General features: G+C 42.6%; 1 protein-coding gene and 1 long non-coding RNA gene across 2 annotated transcripts in view; one reads left to right on the top strand and one right to left on the bottom strand.

The window, feature by feature from the left end:
* The window catches only part of NSG1 (neuronal vesicle trafficking associated 1), a 30,106-nt gene extending 14,795 nt beyond the window's left edge, over positions 1-15,311 (bottom strand). Inside the window, exons 1-3 of the mRNA XM_067556402.1 lie at positions 15,156-15,311; positions 14,315-14,448; positions 8,462-8,578 (exon numbers count right to left, since the gene is read on the bottom strand). Coding sequence (XP_067412503.1) covers positions 8,462-8,578; positions 14,315-14,443 — 246 coding nt within the window. The 5' untranslated portion in view covers positions 14,444-14,448; positions 15,156-15,311. The remainder of the gene's footprint in view (positions 1-8,461; positions 8,579-14,314; positions 14,449-15,155) is intronic.
* A 143-nt stretch (positions 15,312-15,454) lies between these two features.
* Positions 15,455-17,245, top strand: LOC137158598 (uncharacterized). The gene is made up of 2 exons (XR_010921456.1): positions 15,455-16,341; positions 16,765-17,245. It is a non-coding gene; the product is annotated as an uncharacterized lncRNA (long non-coding RNA).
* The last annotated feature ends 7,795 nt before the right edge of the window (positions 17,246-25,040 follow it).

Below are 25,040 nucleotides of genomic sequence, written 5' to 3'. Positions count from 1 at the left end.
CCTCATTTGGAGTTGTGGGTGCTCAATGCTTCTACAGATCAGGTCCTAAATGACTTGCCCATTGTTACACAGTCTGCAACTGGGAATAGATCCCAGATCTCCCAATTCACAGTTCCCAAGACTTACCAATATCCCACACTTTATTATAGAATATATTGCCCAAGGCATCCAAATGTGAATTTTTATTCTCATTATGCTTGCAATTTACAACCATGCTACATTTCCAAATCCCTAATCAGAAATCTCTTGGCTTCTTCCAACTCAACCAGGTCCCTTATCCTCTTCCCATCCTGCCCCCTTCCAGGATACAAGTTGGTCATATCCACAGGGGCATATACAAGGAGAGGGAAAGAATAAGGTCCCTAGATTCCAGTCTGAACTCCACTCAACTCACTCATCCTCTCCTCTAGCCTCAATGTCTCATCTACCTTCCAACAGCCAAATTTTCCCCGCTCACACAATAACCCTCCTTTTGATACCCCAGAGCAACCCTCCAGGCTCTGATCCAATCACCTGGTCAGAAATCCACTCCTCCAGTACAACTAATCCCCATCCTTAAAACAAGTCTCACTCGCTGCCCCGCCCTGCACCCACATTCGATATCTATAGCCACCCCCTCAAGAACAACCAATTGCCCACTGCAATTTGGCGGGTGGGAGGATGGAGGCAAAGGACAGGAGCAAGCTACTCCACATCCATGACGCCCAATTGAAGCTATCAACTCTACCTCCTCAGTAGCTTTTCATCCTCTCGCTCACCTAGCAGAAGGTTCTTTTCTTCCTCCCACAGGAATCCTGGTGTCAGTTTACCCTCATTCTTTGTTCAATGGGAGGAGGAGGTGGAAATTCTGGTACAGACAACTCTTCTCTTCCCCCAAGGGGACTTTTCATCTCTTCTTCTCATGGCAGCCAATTGCCTGAGAGCCTGAGGTACCTACCCAGTGGGAGTGGAGTGGGAGTGTGCATTCCAGAGTACTGGGAATGGGAATGGGCTGGGTCTCCACCATTGCACGGGAGTGTTCTCCCCTTAAAACGATTTTTATAAGCGCAAAACCAGTTCATGTAGATATTTCGATTATATTGTTCTTTAAAAGAAAAAACGAGATAAAATCTAAATGTTGCACCTCACTTTACTGAGTTTTCAGCTAGTTTTGGGGAGAGCTGTGCTATAATTGCTCAAACAGAAGAGATGGCAATATATTAAGTATATGGCAAATAGATTTTAAGTGAAAAGCAGAAGCAGCAGAAAGTCTAGCCAGAAGCTGTAGTGAGGTGTATAAACCCACACTGGTGGCAAAGGGGCTAAAGAGCTGCTATGGACATGGCTGGCCCGTCCCTCCAGCCTTGTCAGTCATGTCAGGGGTCGAATCAGGGTTTAAAAAGCAAGAAGTTCCAGTCAACGTCTGGGCAGCTCTGGGAGAAAACAAACAACAGCTCTGCAGCTCCCAGGAAAGGACTTCAGGGAAACTACCCTCAAGAAGATCAAACTGATCCTACAAGGAGACAGCAGACTCTGGCATGGGCAGGACAGTTTCGGCAAGCCCCAAGGCAAGCTGCCAAGTGGTTGGTACTGCTCTCCTCAACCCTCCCGAGGTTAGGGAACAGGGAACTAGACTGAAAGGACGAGGGTTTTGGGAGCCAGGTGCCCCATCCTCTTCAAAAGGCAGTCAGACTATTCAGTTCTGAGATTCCTGTTCATACTGGTTTATGCTGGTTTATATTGGTTCTGCAGCACCCAAACAGCAGGAGGTGCCTGTCAGTAACCCGAGAATTGTGCCAGAAGTCCATTACAATAATCGAGGCAAGAGATGACTAACAAATGAACTGAGGTTCTTGCTGCGGGAACAGTTAGAGATGATTATGGAGTTTGGCGATACTGAACAAACTCACTCATGGGTTCTGACAATTAAACTAACAAAAGAGAAAGCAAATGACAGACAATAAAATCAAAAAGTCTGAAAAGAAATGGAACAGGTGTAGTGCTACAAGATCTTCTCAAGCAGACCAGTCTCCTCCACTACAGCTGCAAAAAACACTGTCCAAGCAGTGTTCACCTCTCTCCTTGACTAATGCAACTTCATCCTCACTCACTTCGCTGATATTTGTCTTGCTCCCTTTCAACCAACTTCTGCAGTAGCATTTTGGGTTATCCATTGCTCCAACACTGTCTGCCCCTTCTTCAAACCCCTTACTGGTTTCTCCTACCCTCCTGTATTAAATGTAAGCATCTTATCTAAAAGTCACTTTGTTTCAATACCATGTGCAATTTAGCTCCTATCTCTGTTCTCTTCTTTCACTTTCTCTTGTCCAGTTAATTGGCTTACTGCTCCTTTCGTGTCCTCACCAGCTCACCTTCTTTCAAGCAGCCCCCTTCTGCCTGAAATCTTTCATTAACCCACTCTATCAAGCTTCCACCTTCCCCTCCTTCAAATTTTTTCTCAAATCACATCCTTCTGGAGGAATCTCAATCCTTAGAGGTTTTTAAGGTGTGACTTGACAAAGGCCTGGCTGGGATGATTTAGTTGGGGTTGGTCCTGCTTTGAGCAGGGGGTTGGACTACATGACCTCCTGGGGTCCCTTCCAACCCTAATCTTCTATGATTCATATAAATCCTACTCCTCCCCTCCTAAAACCATTCATGTTAGTAAATGTGGAACTAACATGCTTTAGGTTTCCCTGCTCAGCCACTTGCTTTTAGTTGCATCCCAGTGGGCTACTGGCTCTTGGTAGAGACATTACAGGACACCCTTTGGTGTATTATTATGTATATACTTGGCTGTGGGAATACTTCTAAAACTCAGTGGCCCCTTGTTCCCTCTGCCAGTTATCACAAAGAGATTTCCTGGGTCTCCGAGACCATTATGGAAGGCATAGGTGTCACTTAGGGTGAAGGAGCTGATTTCACCAGTGGTTCTCTTCCAGTTTACTAAGTCCTGAACCAATGCTCTAATGTGATGGTGGGGGTCACTGTGCTGTTGGAGGTGCAGTCTTGTAGTTGGGAGATCAAATGGATGTTGTGACCATTTAATTAGGAGTCCGTGGTATGTTTCACAATGGCATTAATCTGCAGATAGCAAGACTTTGTCTTGAGCAATTATGTTCTGCCTGCCTACAATTCTGCAGTTTAAATTGGGTAACAATGGACTTCTCTTTGTGGCCTAAACTGTTTTGCATTGTTGCTGCATTTCCTCCCAGAAGTGCCTGCCCTTCAGGTGTAAATGGAGCATATGTATAGGTTGTGAGTCACTGAGATAAAAGGTAAATGTAAGTTTTCACTCTTCGTGTAGCATTGAGTGTGCTAGGTGCCTTACAGACAAATCAGAAACAAGGTTTCTGTTCCAAAGAGTGTACAACTTAAATTGTTAATATGGAGACATAGATTGGGTGATGGGATGCAACTAAAAGCAAGTGGCTGAGCAGGGAAACCTAAAGCATGTTAGTTCCACATTTATTTTGCTAGTTGAAAAAATTAATAGGCACCTTCCTTCAGAAGGGTATTTTTAACATGCTGTGTCAGATTTGGCCATATGGCCAGCACACATTGCACTAGACTTTCCCTCTAAAACTCCCTGTAAGACAGCTGCCTTTATAGCCACCCCATTCCAAGGCCCAGCCTCTTCAGACTAAGGAGGATGGAAGAGGCCTCAGAATTATTGGCTGGGCTGCAATGCATGATATGAGATGCAGCAGAATATTACAGTTGTCTTTCTCAAATGAGAGAGAGCAGGGAAGAGGCAGTACTTGGCTGGGGAGATGCTCCAGTGAGGTGACAGCTCTGATAAAGGCCAGCAGCAGAAGAGGTCTGTGGAAGATGACAACTGACAGGGGAAATTAGCCAGGCACCAGGTGTTTCCACAACTGGAGTGTGAGCCAGGAATGGAGCCCCTGAGGGGATTGGCTAACAACTCTTGGGGCAGACTTTAGGAAGAGGCAGACAGATGTAATAGGAAATGGTCCTTGGAAACAGAGAAAGAAGACAGTTTGAGAGTGAACAGTCTATGGCATAGAATTCAGAATAAGGGGCTTGTAATAAAGGGACAAAGCATAGCACCAGCAAATGGTGATACTGTAACCCTTGTGACTAGATGAACGACTCTGAGGGAAACCCTGTGATAGTGGAGTGAAGAACCTTGTAAATGCTGTGAGCAAGAGAGTAGAGCAGGCACTGGGGATGACAGCCCCGAAGAAAAGATTATTGAGCCTGAAGAAGGGCCAAGGGAGTGTTGAAGCCTGGATATGGCCAGAAGGATGTTCTTTTGTTATTAGCATGTTGCCATGTCCCAGAAAGAGAGGATTTTCACTGAAACTGAGGCATAGGCAACCTGTTGCTGGACCAGGTAAGATGTTATTACAGTCCCATTTTGCAGCTGTTATTAAATCTACTGGTTCCCATTGTAAGCAAACGCCTTTCAATCAGAGATGTTTAAAGGGACATCACCATCAACTTGACAATAACCAAAAATGCAAAAAAGCAATTGCCGCAGAGTGCTGCCCTCTACCCATTTGTGTAATTTTACAATGGCAATCCTATTTAAAAATGTAAAAATTCTTTCCCCTATTGCTCTGGGAAAGACTTGTCCAAATAATATGAGGACATGACCAAGGCCCCAGTCCTGCAAATATTTGCATTCATGTAACACTAATTACATGAGTAGTTCCACTGAAAGCTGAAGAACTACTTATGTGAGGTGTTTGCAGGTTACAGGCCTTAATGACTAGACACAAAGGCACTTACGCACATGCTTATCTTTAAATGAATTTTAAAGATATTTAAAGAATTGCTGAATAGGAATGGGATTACTCACGCCAACATGCCACCAAATACACAAAGTAAATAAAAAATACAGAAATATATTTTTCTTGTCTCTTTCTCCGTTACAGAAACTTCAGTTACAGCAGGCAAAAAGTCTTTAGATAAAACGCTATTTGCAGTGTTGCTGTGGCCATGTTGATCCCAGGATATGAGAGCGACATAGTTGGTGAGGTAATATCTTTTCTTGGCCCAATTTCATAAAGAAAAGCTCTGTGGGGTTTTCAAGCTCATCTCTACTACCCATGGAAGTTGGTCCAAGAAAAGATATTACCTCATCCATGTTGTCTCTCTAAGTAGATCAATAATGAAACCTTTCAATATGTTTTATTCACTTGCATTTCTTCCATCAATTAAAATAACTTATGAAACAGTAGGCAAAAGATACCAAACTGTAGGATTTGAATAAGGAGAACTGATTATTTTAGGAGGATGCCTCATTCCCTTTTCCATAACCGCTTGTAAACATTCAAGCAACTGTTTGTTACTTGATAGCACATGACTTGCACCATATGGTTGTGCTGCAAATAAGCTTCAGGCTTTGGCTGTGTAATTTGACGTGAGCGTACATGTCAAGGATAACGTCTGAAGAATTAATTGGTCTTTACAAGTCATGGCTTATAAAAGTACACTACAATTTTTAAGAAGGTTTGAAATGTATTGGGGAAACAAACATTTACTTTCCAAAAATCACTTAAATTGTAAGTGTTTCTCTACCTAGATTTCTTTCCCAAAAGGTAAAAGCATCAGCTTACAATTGTTCTCTAGTGTACATTATTGTTTCTGAAACAGTTGTGTGCAGCCGACAGCGTGTGCATCACTATACCACTGTTCAACGGGAAGAAGATCAGACATCCTGGCTCCACAATTCTGATCTGTAATACCTTCCTCCTCTCACCCCCATTTCCCGTCATAGGTCTGTTTTGAGCAGAGACTGCGAGCCATGCTGAACTATGTGCAGTGGTTCTGTGTTGTGAACAACTTGTTGGAGATTAGATAAAAACCTTTACATGTAATCCAACTGAAACTGGCTTTCCAAAGGTGACAGATAATTCCCCTTATTTCCCCACAGTTCTCAAAGAGTTCCACAGATATCTAATTCACACTTAAAACTAGCCATTTAAATTCATATCTATATAGGGGTGGTTACTTTTGGAAAACCAGAATAGGATTATAGATCCTCATATACAGTGTTCATATTCTGTCCATTTTGGACTCTTGAATCAAATTCTGATTTCAGCTGTATTGAAGTAACTGAGATCAGAATCTGGCTGCATACAGCTAAAAGCTTTAGGGGAAATTTACACTTTAATTCTACTTCATAAACAATTTCAGCTTTATTATAACTATGATAGCATGGTTTAAATGCAGAGAATGTATTTTATAACTTCTTATTCACCCAGCTGCTGAAACAAATGAGATACATGACATATGCACATGCAGGCTGCTTAGTTTGTCATAATGTATAGCTTCTTTAGAAGCACAGCTTTAGATGATCTGCACTACTGAATCCCAAAAATACAATCTGCTTTGTCCTTATTTAAGGACTACATCTTGGAATGCACATGTGAATTATTAGTAAATATGTTTGTTTATATTTTTAGTGCAACATTAGATTTTTAGTCTGCAGAAAGCATGTCCACAGCTGATGAACAACACTGAAGTCATTAAAACGGCTTCTGAAGCTTTTTCATGCACACAAGCCAAATTCAATATCCCACCAGTTTGCATTTTATAATTATAGCAAATATTTAACTTTCAAACAAACATCCTTTTGCTCTCTCAGAATCAACAGCAGCAGTTAACATGATGGTTCACAATTAATAAGGACCCAGGAGAAAACCCCACAACAATCTCTTCTTTTCATCTGCATATTTATGAAATTTCATCAATGATTCATGAACTATTTACTATTGGGTGTGGTGAATAAGACAATCATCCCTGCTGCAGAAGCAGTCAGTCCTTTTTAAAATGTTACAAAGCAGTGTAATTTAATCCTAACACTGCTATAAGGAAATTGAGGGACATTTTTAGGGCTTGATTGTTCTGTATGAAAATACTGTTTTCAATTAGCTAAACTACAATTTTCCGAATTGGTCACCCCCCTCACACCCTCCCTTCAGAAGCCTAGATATACCGCCATAGTGTGATTCATCATGCAATCCCCCAGAGATACAAAAATCTTAAAGAAACCTCTCTCTGATACAGCAGTTACCTAGCAGCACTACCTAGCAACCCTGTTTTGAGATTAATCCCAAAGTGGTAATTGCCAAGTCATACCTAAAAGACATTTTGTTTCAAGTATGCCATCCAAAGGTACATAAAAATGCAATATAAAAATGCTCTCGCTCTAACTGCTCAGCCCTACAAATTAGAAATGACTATACAACAGTATGACAGGCTATTTATCGTTGCTTAGAGTGGTCTTATTTGCTCAACTCTCTCTCAACACAGGCACAAAGACTCCAATTCCACTGCTGGCTATATACATACAGCTTGCTTTGATTTCAGTGAAAGTTATCTGTACACTTCTGAGGGCAGATTCTGGCCCAAAGAACCTTCAGAATCATTGTTCATGTGTGGTTGATGTGTTCTATTCTGCACACTACAGAGTATGTTCTTTTCTTGACGTGCCCATAAAACTCCCATTAACACTAACTGAAGTTACACATGTGCATTGGGAAGAGAATATGCTTCTTTTTTTCAGCCCCACATTTTATCTCCAACCTAAACCTTACACCTTCCAGCTGTGTTTTAGTCTGTGCACTAAACTGCCATCACCTGCAAATATTTTAAAATGTTTTCTGAGTGAACTTAATTCCTGCGCAAGGTGTCAGACGGACAGCACTGGAAACTGAAGTTTGACAAAACAAATACAGAAGCTTGCACTGCTGCTGACATTTCATCACTTTGCTAATCACTGGCTAATATGGCTCAAGAACCCCTATCCTCTGGGTGGGGCGGGGGGAGGGAATGATTCAAGTCTTTTCATCCATTAAGCCCTTCATCTCTGTCAGACTACCTACAAAGGGAGTTGTTGTGACGTGGACGCATTTTCACCAAAGAATGGACTCAGACCACCCGCTTTCACTGAACAGGCATCAGATGGTAATACAATTTTTATATATCACCATACTAGGGGATATATTTGAACCAATAAGCTGCTGGCAAACAGCTCTATTACCAATTCCCTGAGCCATCCAGTCACTCAGTGCATTCATACTCATCAACCACCACAAGAAAAAACACTGAGAAAAATATTGCTCCTTTAAAACAATGTTTTGGATATGATAAAAAATAAGCAAAAAAGAAAGTAAATGACTGTGTAGTACTTCTTCTCTAAAGCTAATGAACATTAGTAACGTAATGGGAGTTACACATCCATAAGATACTCACCACTTACTTACGTTAAACTCCAATTGACAAAAATCCTGTTGAAGTTCCAGTCAAAGTAAGGAGTGAAGCACTTGGCTGAAAAGAGTGCAGGAATTGGTCCTAATTACTAATGCTGAGATACTGTAGTTGCACTCAATTTTTTAATTTTCTGCCATATGTTTGTTCTTTAAATCCATTTTCTTTGACTACAGTTGGTAATTGAGTGTACTTCTGTAACTGCAATTGAGTTATTAACAGCATAGATAGCTTTGCTTACCTTAAATCTTTCTGAAACTCCTTCTGTGATGCTGATTGTGAATTCAGCTATTTTGGGAGTACGAAATTTTCCCTTCTTGCGATCAGGTTCATATTCTGTTTTCGTTTTGACCACAACCTTTTCAAAAACATCAACAAGAAAGCTATTACTAATTAGATCAGCGCACCCTAAGGCTTATTTCTAGCTTTGCGCTAGACATGGGTGTCTTCTTGTTCATAGCTTTAAATATGAAATAATGTAAATTCCCAGTACATTTAAAAGGACATGATTGTTATGTTCTGGGATGCAATCTGAACCAGTGAGGAGTTGTGTCGCCACCTGCTCTGTAGCCTTGGGTGCCTCAGATGCTTTGCTGTTGCATCTTCCAATCTGAGCTGTTCACCACAAGGTGTGACCTGCAGGCTGGAGTGTCTGTGTGCTAGACAGCCCTGATTCAACAGCTCTGACCCCAGCAGCCTGTCTGCAGCCCCACTCTGGTTTCCACCAGCCTTGGTTACAGCTTGAAGGGTGACCCCAGCACACTCCCAGCCCCAAGTTTTCCCAGAACCGTGTGCTCTGCAATGCCCAGCATCTCCTGGACAGCTCAGAGAAATAATATGGTTCGTTTGTTCCTCTAAAGACACAAAAACACATCACAGCTTATTAACTTAACCGGAGTAAATATACACTTTCCTTTAAACACAACACTGAGTTACTTTATGGTACTTTTACTGGCATCAAACACCACTGGTGCTAACTAACTAAATAATTAATTCTTCCTATTATGTACAATTCCCTCATGGAGGACATGGAAGTTTAAACATTCTTCCTAACACTTTTACCCTTTTTCAACTAGCAAACACTGATGAATTTCCCTTCTATGTGTTTTTGAGGAAGCTGAAGGGAGCATATAATTGGAAGACTATTCCATAAATGTTTGGTTTTGTTCAAATGCTGCATTGCCCTGTTACTATATTTTATTTGTGCAGAAGGGTGTATGTAAGCACATCAGAAATGCAACGGATTAGTTCAACACACTATTGGTTAGGATCAGATATGATGTGATACTGATTTTTTCCCCATATTCCTTTAGTATATTTCAAGATTAGATATGGCTGTCACATTTCAGGGAAGCTGCACCTGTATTTCCCCTCACTAGACCAGCAAGGGCATCCACTCTCAAGCTTCCAGCTTCCCAGCTGTTGTCCTTCTGGGTAGTGGAGATCCATGTCTCTCTCCCTTCCAGTTGAGATATTTCCAGGCTGCAGTTCCCTCCCTTCACTGTGTTATTCCCTGCACAGATAGGTTGCCCAAGGACACCTGCTTACTTTCTCTTCAGAGACAGTTGTTAGGAGAATGTAAAGTAAATAAGGTAGAAAACTAAACAATAACAACCTTGCTTCTGGCCTTGTTTTAAGCCCAAATAGGCTAAGAGGTAAACAAGAAAATATAAGTAAAATCACAAGGTTAAACTGTGGTAATTTTACTCGCCCCTGCCCAAACAGAGTTAAAAATCTTGCCTTTCTGTAATAAAAGAAGATAAGGGGACAGACCGGGACAGAAGTTGCTATAGTAACCAAGAAGCAGGGGAGGAGGGGGGACAGGGTGTAAGGAAGAAATACTGAGACTATGAGAAATTTGACCTTAGCTAGATTGTAGCCTCACTCCCTACCCCTCCCATGAGGTACAAAAGAGGTGGTACCAAAGCCCCCAGACTCAAAATTCTCTAAAATGGAACATAATGATAAATTGGAAGAGGTGGGGCACCACAGATATAATTAAGCCTACCAAGAAGAAGGAGGGGGAGGAGGTTCTGTCGACATACAGAGTTATGGTTAGGGAAAGAAGGAGCTCTATGGGCATATAGAGCTATGATTGGGTAGAGAGGAAACTATCGATGTATAAAGATAAGCCCGACTAGCGTGAAGGGCCTAGGGATACAGTTATGGAAGAGGAAGCCTGACTGGTGTGAAGGTCTATGGTTTCATGCTTGCTTGTTTAGCCCCAATAAACCCATCACATTGCCTGCAGATTGAACTTTAGACTCGCTTTCCAGCGAACTGTGTCTGGGAACAGAGAGAGGGAAAGGGCAGGGGAGCTCAAACATCTTGGTTCTGTGACTCAGATTCGAACCGAGGTTGCCCTAACAACAGTTACCAGGTATAATTTCTATAATTATAAAGTACCACCCAGCACTTCCTATGCAAGCCTATTTTATTCTTAAGGTAAAAAGCACCACAGAGAAAACATTAAAAACAATAAAGATACCTACATGCATATTAATAAGCTTATCAGAGATCATCCTAACATGGAGTCTGTGAGGAACAGTCCTTCAACCCTCCCCCTCCCCCAAGAGGATTCCTTGTGGTTACAAGCTCATCACAGTTTCAGCTCAGAACAAGCACCCAGTCTTAGGGGGCCTCATTAGGCCCAATCCTTCCCAAAGGATTGGAGCCCTTCATAGACCAGGGTTCTGTCCATTTACTGGATCAGGAAGAAGGCCAAGAGCCAGTTTAAAACCAGGCTATTTGTCTGTTGGTCCCTGGAAAATCTAGTTTGAACTAGTATATGAGCACCTTTCTGGGGAGGAAGGGGGGCAGGTTTCAAAGGGCTGATATCAAGTATATTAGCCTCCTGCTCCTTACTAGAGAAGATACACAACAACACATACATTATTGCATTTTTAATACAGTGTACCCCAAAGGTATTAACCCTAATTAAATAAGATTTAATTCAATAAAGTTTAGCTTCATTCCATGAGGTTTGCTTAAGATATTGTCAGTCTGTCACAATGGTCACCTACATCAGCTTCAGGGGAATTCAACTAGTGAGGTTTCAAGCCAGAGATTGACTGAATCAGATAATCAATTAAGAGGTCAGTTCAAAAAAAAAAATTCTAGTAGATAACAGCAAAGCAATATTAGCAGTATTCTCTCACAGTAGCATTCTGGGACTGAAAGCAGCAAAATGCCCAATCTCAGTCCATCATCAATTCCCTAAAATATTTCATACCTGAGTCACGACCCTATTAATCTCTTGTATTCTAATGAATACAGATTCCTTAACTCCTTCACAAAGTTATAGTTCATCTTATCTGTCCCATTTTCATTCTTCTACAACTTTTTCAGTATCTTTTTTATAGTGTCATATTCAAAACCAGGCGCACTCCTCCCTTCGTACTAAGCCGTAAGGATCTGTTCAATATTTTGTTCCGAAGAACAGACCTCTGCATCCTTTTGGTTTTAGGGCCTAATACTGTCTTTATGAAACCCAATGATGTCAAGGGGAACTATACACCTCTGAAAGCAGAATTGTGACACTTAAGCCAGACACTGAATTGAAAGCTTTGGGTTTGCCCACTTTCACAGACAGCTCCTTCTCTGAAATAACGTCTTGAACAAGTGATAGTTTGGGCCCAATGCCACAAAATTTACAAGATATGTTTAGACTATTACATAGATGTGCTTAGTTTTGGAAGCTATTTTCCATACATTTTATCTTCTATTTTATTATAATTGTGTTCAATAGCATCATGGGAGTTAATTGGTCTTTAATTTTTTTCCATTTTAACCCACTCTTTCATCATATTGCATAATCTCAGGCATTCAAAAATTACATCCAGCTGACAGTGAACACAGTTTTATCTGCCTAGTTATATAATATTTTCTTTTGTTTAACATAACCAAAAATATACCTAAATCAATTCAGCCTTTAATTTAGAAACAGTCAAAACCATCAAATTCTTAACATTAGTCACCACTCTCCATTAAGTTATCTTTATGCTTCACTGTCACACCAGAGTTTTGTAACTGAATAGTGAGCTTGGATCTTACATTTAATACACAAGCCTATACTGCGGCTTCAGAATTTGATCTCTGCAATCCTTACTATTACTGGCATCTTTAATAAATGCTTTATTTTTAATAGAGCTCATAAGTCTGTATCAGTAGCCTACAAACTAAGAAGCATCTTAAATAGCTGTGACCAACTAGACACAAAAGGGACCCATTAAGGCCTGTAAGATACTCTTCTACTTGTGTTTAAATGATTGCACAAAGGAAAGGAAACTAACACACACAAAGTTAGGCAGTGGGGAAAGAAGAAATGCTAACCAAATATTTGAGTCCTCTGTTGGGTTTTGGTTCCATATCTTATCCTTGGTTCTGCTCACACCACCTCTGTTGTCTGCAATGGGAGTTCTGCCCGGTGCTACTTGACCATGTACTAATCAAAGAACAACTTCCAGTACTGACAAATTTAGCATAGCTCCTATTGGCTTAGCCAAAGAGGCTCCATTTTGGTTAAGCTGCTGCTTGTGAACCATAGTGTTCCTGGTTCAAGACTCTGCTTAGCAGTTGAGTAATAAAACATGCATGCTCAGCAAGTTCATCCTTTGGCTGCAGGACCCTGCTAATAGATTGTGTCTGGTCACCAGGTGGCAGACACAGTCAGTCACAACAACAGTTTTAAAGCCTTAGGGTCCAATTCTGCCCTCAGTATGGTTATTACACCCATGTAACTGAGGGCAGAAATGGACTCTAAAGCTTTGAAGCAGCTATTGTGGACTGATCCGGTCTAATGTGCCGGCCAACTGGTGACCACATACTAGACAGAAATGATGTTGATGGGAGTTACACCCATGTAATGGAGGGTATAAATGGACCCTTACTGTCTCTCATACATGAACATATTTAGAAAATTTTACAGATATTCTTTATCCTTAGGGTAAGGACACATAAAATTTTCAAGATAAATGGTAAGTATAGGTTGCCTTTCTAAGAAAAGAGCAGAGACCTCAAAGATTAGGAAGCAAAAACTCACCATAAAATGTAGTTATTTGTTACTGAATATATTTAGTGACCATTTGCCAGTTCAAGTTTGTGGCTGCTTCTTTTATTTTTGAGAAGATATCGATACCAGATACCATTATGCTTTTAAGTTACACAAATGGAAGAATGTTTGAAAAACCAGTCTTCTTGTATATGTTCCATTATGTCACATAACTGATAAGTGTTCTCAGATTCTTTATTGTGAAGGGAATGAAAAGTGTCTTGAGGTTTCTGTAGTCGCCCTTCTGCATCTAAGTCTGAATAATCAGGCTTTGTGAGAGGGACTAAACAGTAGTCAGAGAGTTGGAATACAAGCTTCTTCCCCAAGTGAACAGGGTATGGGGCGGCAGTACAACCTTTCTTGGATCCAGATTCCATCCTCTGAGCTGGAATAGAAGATACTAAGCCCCTCACACACATATTTTCTATTCAGGAGTTTTGAACCACAAGATCTTTTAATTAGGAATCTAGTAGCCCAGCCACTACCCCATACACAACTTCCCCTTTCATATTGGCTTATCTAGGGCCAGCATGGAGTCCCTTCTGAGACACACAAGGGGTGAGGAGGTTCCCTGTGTGGCTGTTCTGCCTGAGCCAACCCTGTGGAGTTCTAAAGCAATGCTTCCACATTGCAGGATATCCCACAGTGAATTTTCACAGTTGCTTTATGGATTCTAAAGACAGACACATACAATAAAAATAGTGACATAACGTATCACAGACAAGCTTGCAAATACCACATTGCATCCCCAAAGCAACAAAGAAATCTAAATGTACTTAGTGATTTTTTTCACTACCATCTAACCCCAATATAAATGTTTTAATGATAACTAATGGCACTTAAATGGAAAAATCACTTTTACTGAAATGTTCATGATTATCACTGGCTTAATTATTTTTTTCTCCCGTGAGGAAACAGCCACTCCTTAAAATGACCTCTAATAAATGAGATGTTTAGGTGACCCATTACACAAATGATTCTCCTGTTGTTTGTGTGAGATTTGGTTGTGATTCTCGGGGCGGGGGAAACTGGGGCCTACTGTACCTTATCAGGAGGTGGGAACTGTAGCTGATTGACATCCAGGGGTGTGATCAAGGGGATAGTGTCAAATCCATCCTCCAAGAGGGGCTGCTTTGTGCTCTTCTCACTGAAATTATTCCCTAGTTTCACCATCCTTCCTGGAATTAAAAAAAAAAAAAAGATGTCTTACAAGCACACGTACAAAAAATGAAAACGGTAACACAGTGATGTGTCTCAAACTCATATTGCACCAAAAATACAACCCAAACACACACACAAAGCCTAAACTACGTTTTTAGTTCTTTTCAGGCAAAATTTCTTCTGTTGATCTCAAGTGACCTAAATCCATTGTTTTACATCACTATTACTTTCTGAATTGTCATTAGGGTTAGGCTTTAATTGCACGACAGCTGGGCGGGGGGGGGGAGGGGGATTGTTATTTTTAAACATAAAACCAATTAAAACAATGTATTCCTTCATCGTCCAGGGTGAATCTCCAGAGCGCTTTCTGGAAACCCTGAACAACAGCGAGTGGGATATGCAACATCTTTTCATGGAATTCATCCCCGCAGTCCCCTCCATCCACACTGCATCTCTCCATCTAGCGACATCGACACAGTCCCCCCCGCCCCACGTTCCTCCACCCATCTCCCCATCTCCGCAGCTCTCTGTCCAGCCACCCCTCCGCATCCAGCCCTTCTCCCCTTTTGCGGAACGTGCCCATCTCCTGGAGAGGTGAGTGAGCGAGCAGAGCGCAGGGAGCAGCCCTCCAGTGTCCTTCCCACCACGAGACGCTGGGCACGAAGCTCCCCAAACAGAAGCAGAAACAATCGCCGCCTCAGGGCAAAAAGAGGCTCGGACTTACCCCAGCTACTCCTCAGCCTTTCCTTGGTGTGGGGCCGGTGAGTGGGTGGGTGCAAGGCGGGGGATGCTCCGAGCCCTTCTCCTTCAGATCTCGGAAATGGCGGAGCGGCTGTGGGGCGGGGTGCAGGGAAGGGATCGATCGGGGATGGGTTGCCTCGGGGTTAATGGGCTTGCTTGCTTGTGTGTGTGTGTTGCTAGCAGCAGCAGCGCCTCGGCCGTGACGCACCCGCCTCGTGTCTTAAGGCAGAGCCGAGCAGCACAAAGGGGCCCCGGGGGGGCGGCGCACGACTAGCTCCCCCTGCGCCGGCTAGTGGTCTGTGCAGCAGCTGCAGCAGGTGGGGGGAGCGGCAAAGCTCAGCCCCGGACGGCGGCAGCACTACAAAGGCACCGGAGGGAGGGAGGAACGAGCTGCGCCCTCTGCAAGGTCCTGGGGCGGCGGCACGAGCGGGATGGAGCAGCGCGCGCGCGTCGCCTTCTCCCGGCTGCTCTGCTGGGGGTCAGCAGGCGGGCGGGGCTGTGAGGGGACAATGAACTCGCCCGGCCCCTGGGCGGCGGCGGTCGAAGCGGGGCTTGCGCGGTACAAGCGGGCCGCGCCGGGCCGAGCGGGGGGTGGTGCGTTGCGCGGTGCAAAGGGGCGCGTGGCAGCATGGGGGGGGGGGTCCCTTCTCCGGCAGCAGCAGGCGCGGCACAAAGGGGCTGGGTGGGGCTGCCGTGCCGGCTTTGTTCGTGGGGCACGAGCGCTCCTCGCTTTCTCGCTGGGGCGGCAGCGCTCAGCGGGGGGGGGACTACAGGCTACAGCGCCTGCCCCTTCTACGGATGCTGGGGGGGGTGTTCCTCCTTGCCGCCCCATCTCTGCATTCTGCTGATTCAGGGCCTTTGCTCGGAGAAGTCCCCCCGCCCCCTCCCCCTCTGCTCGCACCTGTGAGCTGCTCCCTCTAAACACACCCCTATAGCCACACAAGCTGCTCGCTCCTCTCCTAGAGGGGTTTATGGGAAGGACGCTGCAATCTGTCATTAAGGAAGAAAATCTGCGCTGAATAAGCCGCCCGGTGCGCTCTGCTCCCTGCTGCAGCAAATCTATCATTTTAATTGCATTGATTTCCTGGGCCTTGGTAATTGGGAGCAGGCGGGCTGTTGTTCAGCCTTTCTGGTGCCGCTTGCTTTGCAGCTGATGGACTCTGCATAAGGTAGATCAGCACCTGCACAACCTCTTCAATGTCAGAGCCAAGTCAAAAAGTGGGAAGAGACCCCAGGGAGGGGAGACAGCCCAAAGCAATGGGCTCCCTTATAACTTTCAAATTGCTGGATAAATGTGGGTGGGAGATTTGAGGATTTTTGTGCTTCTATCATTTGGACAGTTAACTTTGCACCTAAGTATTTCCCCCTGTCCCCAGTTAGGAGAGAGACCTGCCATTCAGATTAGTAAAACAGGAAGGTCAAAAAAAACAGAAAACTAAGTCTTGTGTTGAAGTCCGTGGGGCAGACACACATCACAAAGCTTTAAACCCAAGTGAGAGGACATCTTTTATGGGGAAATGTGTTTCAGGTGCACTCTACCAGTGTCTTCTGTAACCCAAGGCAACCAATATGCCCTGCTTGTAATCTTGCAGGTGAATCACATTGTGGAAAACAAATGCAGGCATCCTGAGGAATACTGATGTAGATGTTGAAGTCATTGACGGGATGGAAAAGATGGAACAAAATTGCTCAGCCAGGATCCACTGAAAAAAATCAAAGTCCACCATCCAAAACGATACTGCTCACAAATGATCTTTATATGATGCTCACCCCTCTCCTTTCTTGTGTGCTTTGATCTATGAACCGAAAAAAATAGACCAGAATTAACCCAATGAAAATGACAGGGTCACTTCACAGCTTTTTCAGAGTTTATTGTTTCAAAATGACCTCACTTTGTTGGTTTACACTGATTTCACATGGTGAAGATTTTCTTTACCACCCCTCTCCTCACCCTGGAGGAGTTCAGTGCCCCTACCCAATGGGGGAGGGGCCTGTGCCCCTGCTTGTCCCCCCTTCCGCACAGCCCCGGATGCGTGCTTTCACTGTGCCTGTTAGGGGAGTACATGCACTCTTTTGTGGCACCAACAGTTTAGAGCTGAAGTTAATAAAGAACTATGTGGCCTCTACTACTTTTCCACAGCTAGCTGCCCATGCCCAGAGCATCATCACATTTTTAAATTCCCTTAACTTTTATTGTTAGCACTATAGAAATGAGAGAAATCAGAGAAATGCAGAACAGAAAGGAACCTGTTAGTGTTAGGTGTATGACTGTGCAAACAAGTTAGGGTGAGCTTTTTTATAAATGCCAAGCATTGACCTAACTCCACTCCTGACTTCAGTGGGAGCATTGATAGGCTAATGTTAAATGCTTATGAAAACCCCACTCTAGTTTTCTTTTGGGCCAGCACCCTTGAACCATTTTGGTCATGGCCAAACAATCAGTTTGTAAGCAATTGGAGGATAATAGGGTTATATGGAAACCAGCATGGATTTGTCAAGAACAAATCATGCCAAACCAACCCAATTTCCTTCTTTGCCCAGGTTTCTGGCCTAGTGGATGGGGAGAAGTGGTAGATCTATTTTGATTTTTAGAAAGGCTTTTGACATAGTCTCACATGACATTCTCATAAGCAAACTAAGGAAATGTGGTCTAAAAGAAATTACTATAAGGCAGCTGCAAAATTGGTTGAAAGACTGTACTCAGTAGTTATCAGTGGTTTGCTGTCAAACTGAGAGGGTATATCTAGTGCAGTCCCGCAAGGGTCAGTCCTGGGTCCCATACTATTCAATATTTTCATTAATGACTTGAATAACGGAGTGGAGAGTATGCTTATAAAAGTTGTGGATGACACCAAGGACTTTGGAGGAAAGGATTAAAATTCAAAACAACCTTGATGAATTGGTCAGAATTTAGTTAAATGAAATTCAATAAAGACAAGTGCAAAACTACAAAATGGAGAATAACTAGCTAGGTGGCAGTACTGCTGAAAAGGATCTGGGGCTTACAGTGGATCACCAAATTGAATAAGAGTCAACCATGTGATGCAGCTGCAAAAAAGGTTAATATCATTGTGTATTAACCAGAGTTACATGGGAGGTAATTGTCCTCCTCTGGTCAGCACTGGTGAGGCTTCAGCTGGCATACTGTGTCCAATTCTGAACACTGTGAAAAAAGTGGATAAACTGGAGAGAGTCCAGAGGAGAGCAACAACATTTATAAAAAATTGAGAAAACCTCACCTATGAGGAAAGGCTAAAAAATAGAATTGGGCATGTATAGTCTTAAGAAAAGAAGACCGAGGGGGAACCTGATAAGAGTCTTCAAATATGTTAAAAGCTGCTGTAAAGAGGGTTGTGATCAATTATTCCCCATGTCTACTGAAGGTAGGACAAGTGTATGGGCTTAATCTTCAGGAAGGGAGATTTAGGTTAGATATTAGGGAAAATGTTCTAACTATAAGGGTACTTAAGCTGTGGAATAGGCTTCCAATGGAGGTTGTGGAATTCCCATCATTGGAGGTTTTTAAAAACAGCTTGGACAAACACCTGTCAGGGACTGCCTAGGTTTCTTGGTCTGCCACAGCACAAGGGCGTGGATTTCAAGACTTCACAAGGCCCCTTTCAGCCTTACATTTCTGTGATTCTGGGTTGTGCCCCTCCATATTCCCAGAGGTAGACACACATTCACATCACTTACTCTGTCTCAGGATTCCCATTTCAAAGGTGGCAACTCCTGGTGAGGGGCCTACCCTACTTGAGCCCACACTAATTCACAACAGAGGCTCCATGCACTCCTCTCCTAGGAGGCCGTCCTAATCTGCAGATTCAGAATCAGAGAAGCTGTCTGTTTCTGTGAAGGTACAGTAGGCTGGCTTTGGATGCAAAGCCAAGCAAGTCAGGGATAATCCCAGTTCTGAAAAATAACACTGGACAAATCAGGACCCATAATGGGCACTGAATCTACAGATGAAATCCTGGCTCCAAAACTCCCACTGAAGTCAAAGCAGCCAGGCTTTCACCCTAAATCTTTAGACTGAAAAACTGAGCAAATTTAACTTGGAAGTAATGAGAGAATATACTTGTAAGCTCACAGCGCAATTTACCGTGATAATACAAAGTACACTTTGATTTTTGTTCTCTAAGGGCTAGGATATATTCTTTTTCTATGACCATTTCCTTTTTTCTCTTTGACAAATGATTAATTTATTTTCCCTTCTATTTGTCAGTGAACACAAGCCAAATGGATTTTCCTTCATTGATTGTGTTGTTGTCATAAGCATTATTGATAATGTCAATGTCATCAGCACAATTCTGGGAAATAGTTTATTAGTTAATCTGCTGGCTATATGGCTATTTTTCCAGCAACAAACAAAGCTTGTGAGAGACCAGCATTTACAATGGCTATTGCTTAATTCCAAAAATAGGTTTTAGGATCCACAGGATCCTAAACCAGCAGAGTATTTTTAAAGTAGGTGAAATTTTGGACCTAACCTGCTCGTCTGTATCTCTTTCAATCACTGGAGATCAATTCTGATCTTTGGGGAGGAGAAACCCTAAAAAATTAGATGTATCTCTGAGCACTGTAAGAGCAGCAGCATTTGCATTATGCTCTGTGCTGTTTTCTTTGTCAATGTTGCATGTACAGAATGTACAGAATATCGAGATCTGTGCTCCAAATTCTGGCAAATATGGCCAGTGTTCAAGCCTTACCTCTGGCTTGAGCATGAGGTTTGTTCTGGTTCTGCAATCCAAGGTGGGATTCTAACTATTTTTTTTTCTTTATAGGGCACTGAACTAAGGCTCAGGAGACTCTGGCTGTGCCTCTGTTTTCTTTTGCATCCTTTGTCTATTGGATCTATATAGACTGTAAGCTCTTTGAAGCAGGAACTGTTCGTGTCATGCCAAGTGCAGCAGCAATGGGATCTTACCTGGGTTAGGGCTGCTATGTACTACCATAATACAACTATTAAATAAAAGAAGCCAGAATAGTGACTAAGATTTGTATCAAACTAATTTTGATTTGCTAAAACTGGAAGTTCTAAATAATTTAGCCAACATATGCATTAGCAAGAGAAACAATAAATATAATATATACTTGTATTCTTAATAAACTCTTTGTGATTGATGGAATCCAAAATTACATATGGACCCACAATACTGTATGCCTACGATACATATTACAAGATGGAGCAGTTAGGGTTACAGCTTTCCTTGAACTGAAAAGCATATTACCATGCCATGCTTCAGTTAAAAATTGGTGTTGTATTACATTACTAAGATGTACATTGCTACATGTTTAACAAAATGCTGTATATATAAAATATGAGAGGGGACTGCAATTCCCATTGAGCTGTGTTCTCCCAGACCAGTGCAGAGATGGATAAATAAGATGAATAATACTTATACCTTATGAGCAACATTTTACAAATTATTCTTGGCTTTGTTAGTAAACTAAACATACTACTTATACTATAGTGAAATCTGCCTCCACATATGGAAATGATATAGGAAGGACATCTCTGAAGCAATGACTATCATAGTTGATCAATTAACTTTGGCAACAGTTGTATCCCTAGTCAAAATGTATTGAACTGAACCAATAAATAAACCAGAGCTGGGTGAGTTGTAATCCATTCATTGGTTTGTGAAGCCAAAGTCACTCATTGTGTCACAAATCCATATGATGCCCCCAAGTACACTTGAGAATATACTGTATGGAACAAACGTGCAATGGCAAAGGGATTAACAAAATGACTGAGCAGGTCTTTTCCACCTTTAATGTCTATGATTTTATATTTGAGTTAGCTAAATTAGCAAAATGAGCATGTACCCAGATAGGTCACTATTGATTATGCATCTGAGGAAACTCATGTATATTTTTTATTCCAGCAAGTACATTTTATACATTGTGTAGTGAAATATACCTTTTATTTATTACTATGTATTATTTTATTACTGTAGTTCCTCAGAGCCCTAGTCATGAACCAGGACTCCATTGTGCTAGGCGTTGTAGAAACATAGAACAAAAAGACTGTCCCTGCCCCAAAAAGCTTACAACCTAAGAATAAAATGAGACAACAAATGGATAGACAGATAGATGGGGGAGTACAAGGAAGCAATAAGACAGTATTGGTCAGCATGATAAGAAGTGGCCTCTGCACACCAGCAGCATAACCATTGTCAATTCTTTTTGTAGACAACACAGCAAAGGAGAGTTTTGAGGATGGATTTGAAGGTGGATAATGCGATAGTTTTGCAGACGTTTATGGGAAGTATTTCCTAAGCATGTGGACTAGCATGGGAGAAAGCATGAATGTGATTGTTTGAAAATTTAATAAGTGGGTGACGAAGTCTGGCATCATAAGCCAATCAGAGGCGAGCATTGAAAGCAAATGAGAGATGATAGGGTGGGGATTGACCAAAAAGGGCCTTGAAATTGAATAAAAGCAACTTATGTTTGATTTGATAGAGGAGGAGAAGCTAGTGAAGAGATTCAGAGAGAGGGGTGATCTGGTCAAAGTGACAAGTTAGAGAAACAATCACTGCTGCAACATTTTGAATGGATATGAATGAGGCAAGACTGCATGTGTCAAGGCCAGAGAGAAGGCTGTTGTAGTAACTGAGATGCAAGATGATGAGAGAGCTTGAGCAAGAATTTTAGCTCTGTGGATGGATAAGAAGGGCTGTATCTTAGAAACGTTATGCAGAAAGAATCATCAAGATTTAGACAAACTGGTATGAGGATCTAGGGAGAGGTACAGGTCAAAGATAACACACATGTTACGGGCCTGAATGGCAGGCAGGATGGTGATGTTGTATACAGTGATTGAGAAAGGAGGTAGTGGGGAGGACATGATGGGGGGGGGGGCGAGATTAGGTACTCTGTTTTAGCCACCTTTAGCTTGAGCTGAAGGCTAGACATCCATGAGATGTCAGAAAGACAGGGATGTCAGAGAGACAGGCCAAGATTTTAGTTTAGAAGGAGACAGGTCTGGACTTGAAAGGTAGACCTGTGAGTTGTCAGCATAGAGATGTTAGTTGAATTTATGGATGAATTTACCCAGAGATGAGGGGTAGAGGGAGAAGAATCCTTGGGAACCTCCACAGAAAGTTGGAGAAAGGGATTTAGAGGATCATTTGAACATTCTGCTGCAGTTGTGATTAGAGAAGCAGGAGGAGAAGCTGGAGAAGAGTCACAGAAGCCAAGGGAAGACAAGATTTCAAGAAGAGCCTGGTTGACTGTGTCACAGATGCTGATATGTGTACTTGGGATGATCTAGGTATACTTGGTCCTGCCTCAGCACAGAGGGATGGATTAGATGACCTCTCAAGGTACCTTTCAACCCTACATTTCTGTGATTCTCTGGTAGGTCAAAGAGGAGAAGATGGAGTATTCGTTCTGATCTTTAGCTATGAAAAAGTCATTAAAGACTCTGGGAGAGCAGTTTCAGTGGAGTGCAAGGGGCTGAAGCCAGATTGGAGAGGGCCTATGACAGAATTGGAGGACTGAGACTCCAGACAGTGATTGTAGACAGTGAGGTCAATGAGGTTAGAGATGAAATGGTAGTAGTTGGAAAGGCAATTAGAGTCAAAGGGTTTTTTTTTAAGATGGAAGAGACTAGAGCAATATTTTTCAACAGCCGGTCCGTGAATCCATGCCAGTCCCTGAGATCTCTCTGAGACAGTTTAGGAAGGCAGCAAACCAGGCCCTGGTATCAAAAAGGTTGAGAAACACTGGACTAGAGCATGTTTATATTTTGAGTAGAAAGAGCCAGAGGAGAGCAAGAGATTAAGGGGAGGGGAGGAGATGAAGGTGGGCACACGGGAGATTGGATGGGATGGGTTCACTGTGGCAAGTGGAGGGGTTAGAGGAGAGCAGATGAGAAAACGTCTGCATCTGTGACGGGGGAGAATGAGGCAAGCATTGTAGAGGGGGAAGGGAAGGCAAGCTGAGCGGAGAGGTAAGGCCATGTCATATTGTCAATTTTATCTTGGAAGAAATTGGCACAGTTGTGTGCAGAGAAAGAAATGGAGGCAGAAGGAGGGAAGGGTTTGAGAAATGAGTCAAAGATGGGGAAAAGGCAGCTGGGCTAGCAAGTGTGGGATTCAGTTATGTTGGAGAAGTGGAGTTATTTAGCAAGATGGCAGAAGTGAAGGAGGAGAGAGCTAATTTGTAGTAGAAGAAGTCAGTCTGGTCACAGGATTTCCAATAGAGTCGCTCTGCAGTGTGAGAGCAGGAGCAGAGGAAGTGGCTGTTGGGGGTGAGCCAGGCCTGGCAGTTGGCAGGGCGAACCTTGTGATAGGAAAGGGGGCAAAAGATGGAGAAGAGTGAAGCATGGAGAGAGAGTCGACAGCCATATCAATGGACAAAAGGGAAGAGAGGGCTGAGAGCAGGTAAGAAGTAATCAACACGGATGGACTAACAGTCACAGAAAAGCCTAGTGACAGGGCATGATACAATGTGATAGTTTCTGACAGAATATGTGAATAAGAAGTATAAAGAGCTAATTTCCCATTGTTACTAAAAGCGTGCTGCTTTGAGGACATGCACTGGGAAAATGCCTCTGTGTTCTAATTGCCATTGAGGAGAACAGCAGTATCCCAAACCAACTACAGTTTTGCATAGCCCCCACTGCATAGATTGTTCCATCCTTTGGTGATGTGCATTTCCAGAACAGTGATCAGACTCTAAAAATGTCCCTGTATAGGACCCAGTCCTACCCAGGGATATTCATGTCATATAGCAATCTGCTTGCTCAGCACATTCTCTGAGCAAATAACTTGTGACTGCTGTACTGAATAGCTTGGGGCCATTCATCCTGCTCAGCCCCAACTCACCCCATAATGCTACAACCTGCAGAACAGGAGAAGAGCTATATATTAGCGATTGAGAAAAGGAGTGTCACAGGCTGACAAAGCCTGCACTTTGCACACTAGATACACAAAATGCACACTAGCCATCAGATAATTTGTGAGCAGTTTCATCTCCAACGTATGTGTAACAGTTGTCATAGAGAGATTATCATCAGAAGATACAGCAGAAAATTATAAGGCATGAGATCATTACGAAGTACCTTGCCACATTCACAAATCAGAATTTGCCACTGCAGGACCTCCTAGTTGGATATTACTGGATTTCACTTGTCTTCTTGATTTTAACTTTTTTGGTTAAAAACAATCTTCCCCTCACTCCTAGCCCCAATCACTGATGTGTTGTGGGAACTTTCCATAAACACCATTTTTTAAGTTTAGTTTTGGTACTCAGATCTCTTTTTTTGTGCTCCTTGGCAAGCCACAGAAACAAAACTATTGGTTAAAGAATCCAGTGTATTTAGGCCACAGCTAAGTCCACCATGCAATGGAATACCCTTATCAAATTCTCAAGACCTTGACTGCTTTATGACAATCTGACTTGCTACTATCAAAATCTCCCACTCCTGGAGTAATATACATCACCTAAATCTTCTTTCTGTTGTCTCATAATGTTAGGCTTAATTCGCCATTTTGTTTTTTATTTCATCTGTTGTTGTTTCATCCACCATATTGACCCCTCTTCTTGTTGACCTGTTGGCACCCTTTTTCCTGAAACCTGCCTAGCAACTGGGTCATGAAAGGAAACTTAAGCAGGAAGGGTTATGTGACCCTAGTGAAATCTGCCTAGCAACCCTAGGTTATAAAAAGGCTCTGAGCCCTGTGCAGAGTGCTGTGTGCCCCAGTAGCAACCATGCTTGCATGTTTCTTCCATCATGAGAGAGAGAAGAAAGAAAGATTGTACCTCTTCCTGTGTCTGATGCCTACCTACTCTGCTTCCATAATCACCATCATCCTCGTTGTCATCTCCATCATGGTTCCTGTACTGTTGTTCTCCT

The sequence above is a fragment of the Emydura macquarii genome, unplaced genomic scaffold (assembly GCF_026122565.2).
Source record: "Emydura macquarii macquarii isolate MOO-44397 ecotype Brisbane River unplaced genomic scaffold, CSIRO-AGI_Emac_v2 contig_1768, whole genome shotgun sequence".
Classification (NCBI taxonomy): domain Eukaryota; kingdom Metazoa; phylum Chordata; order Testudines; family Chelidae; genus Emydura; species Emydura macquarii.
Note: the sequence above shows the minus strand (reverse complement) of the source record. Positions and strands in the feature narration are given on the sequence as shown.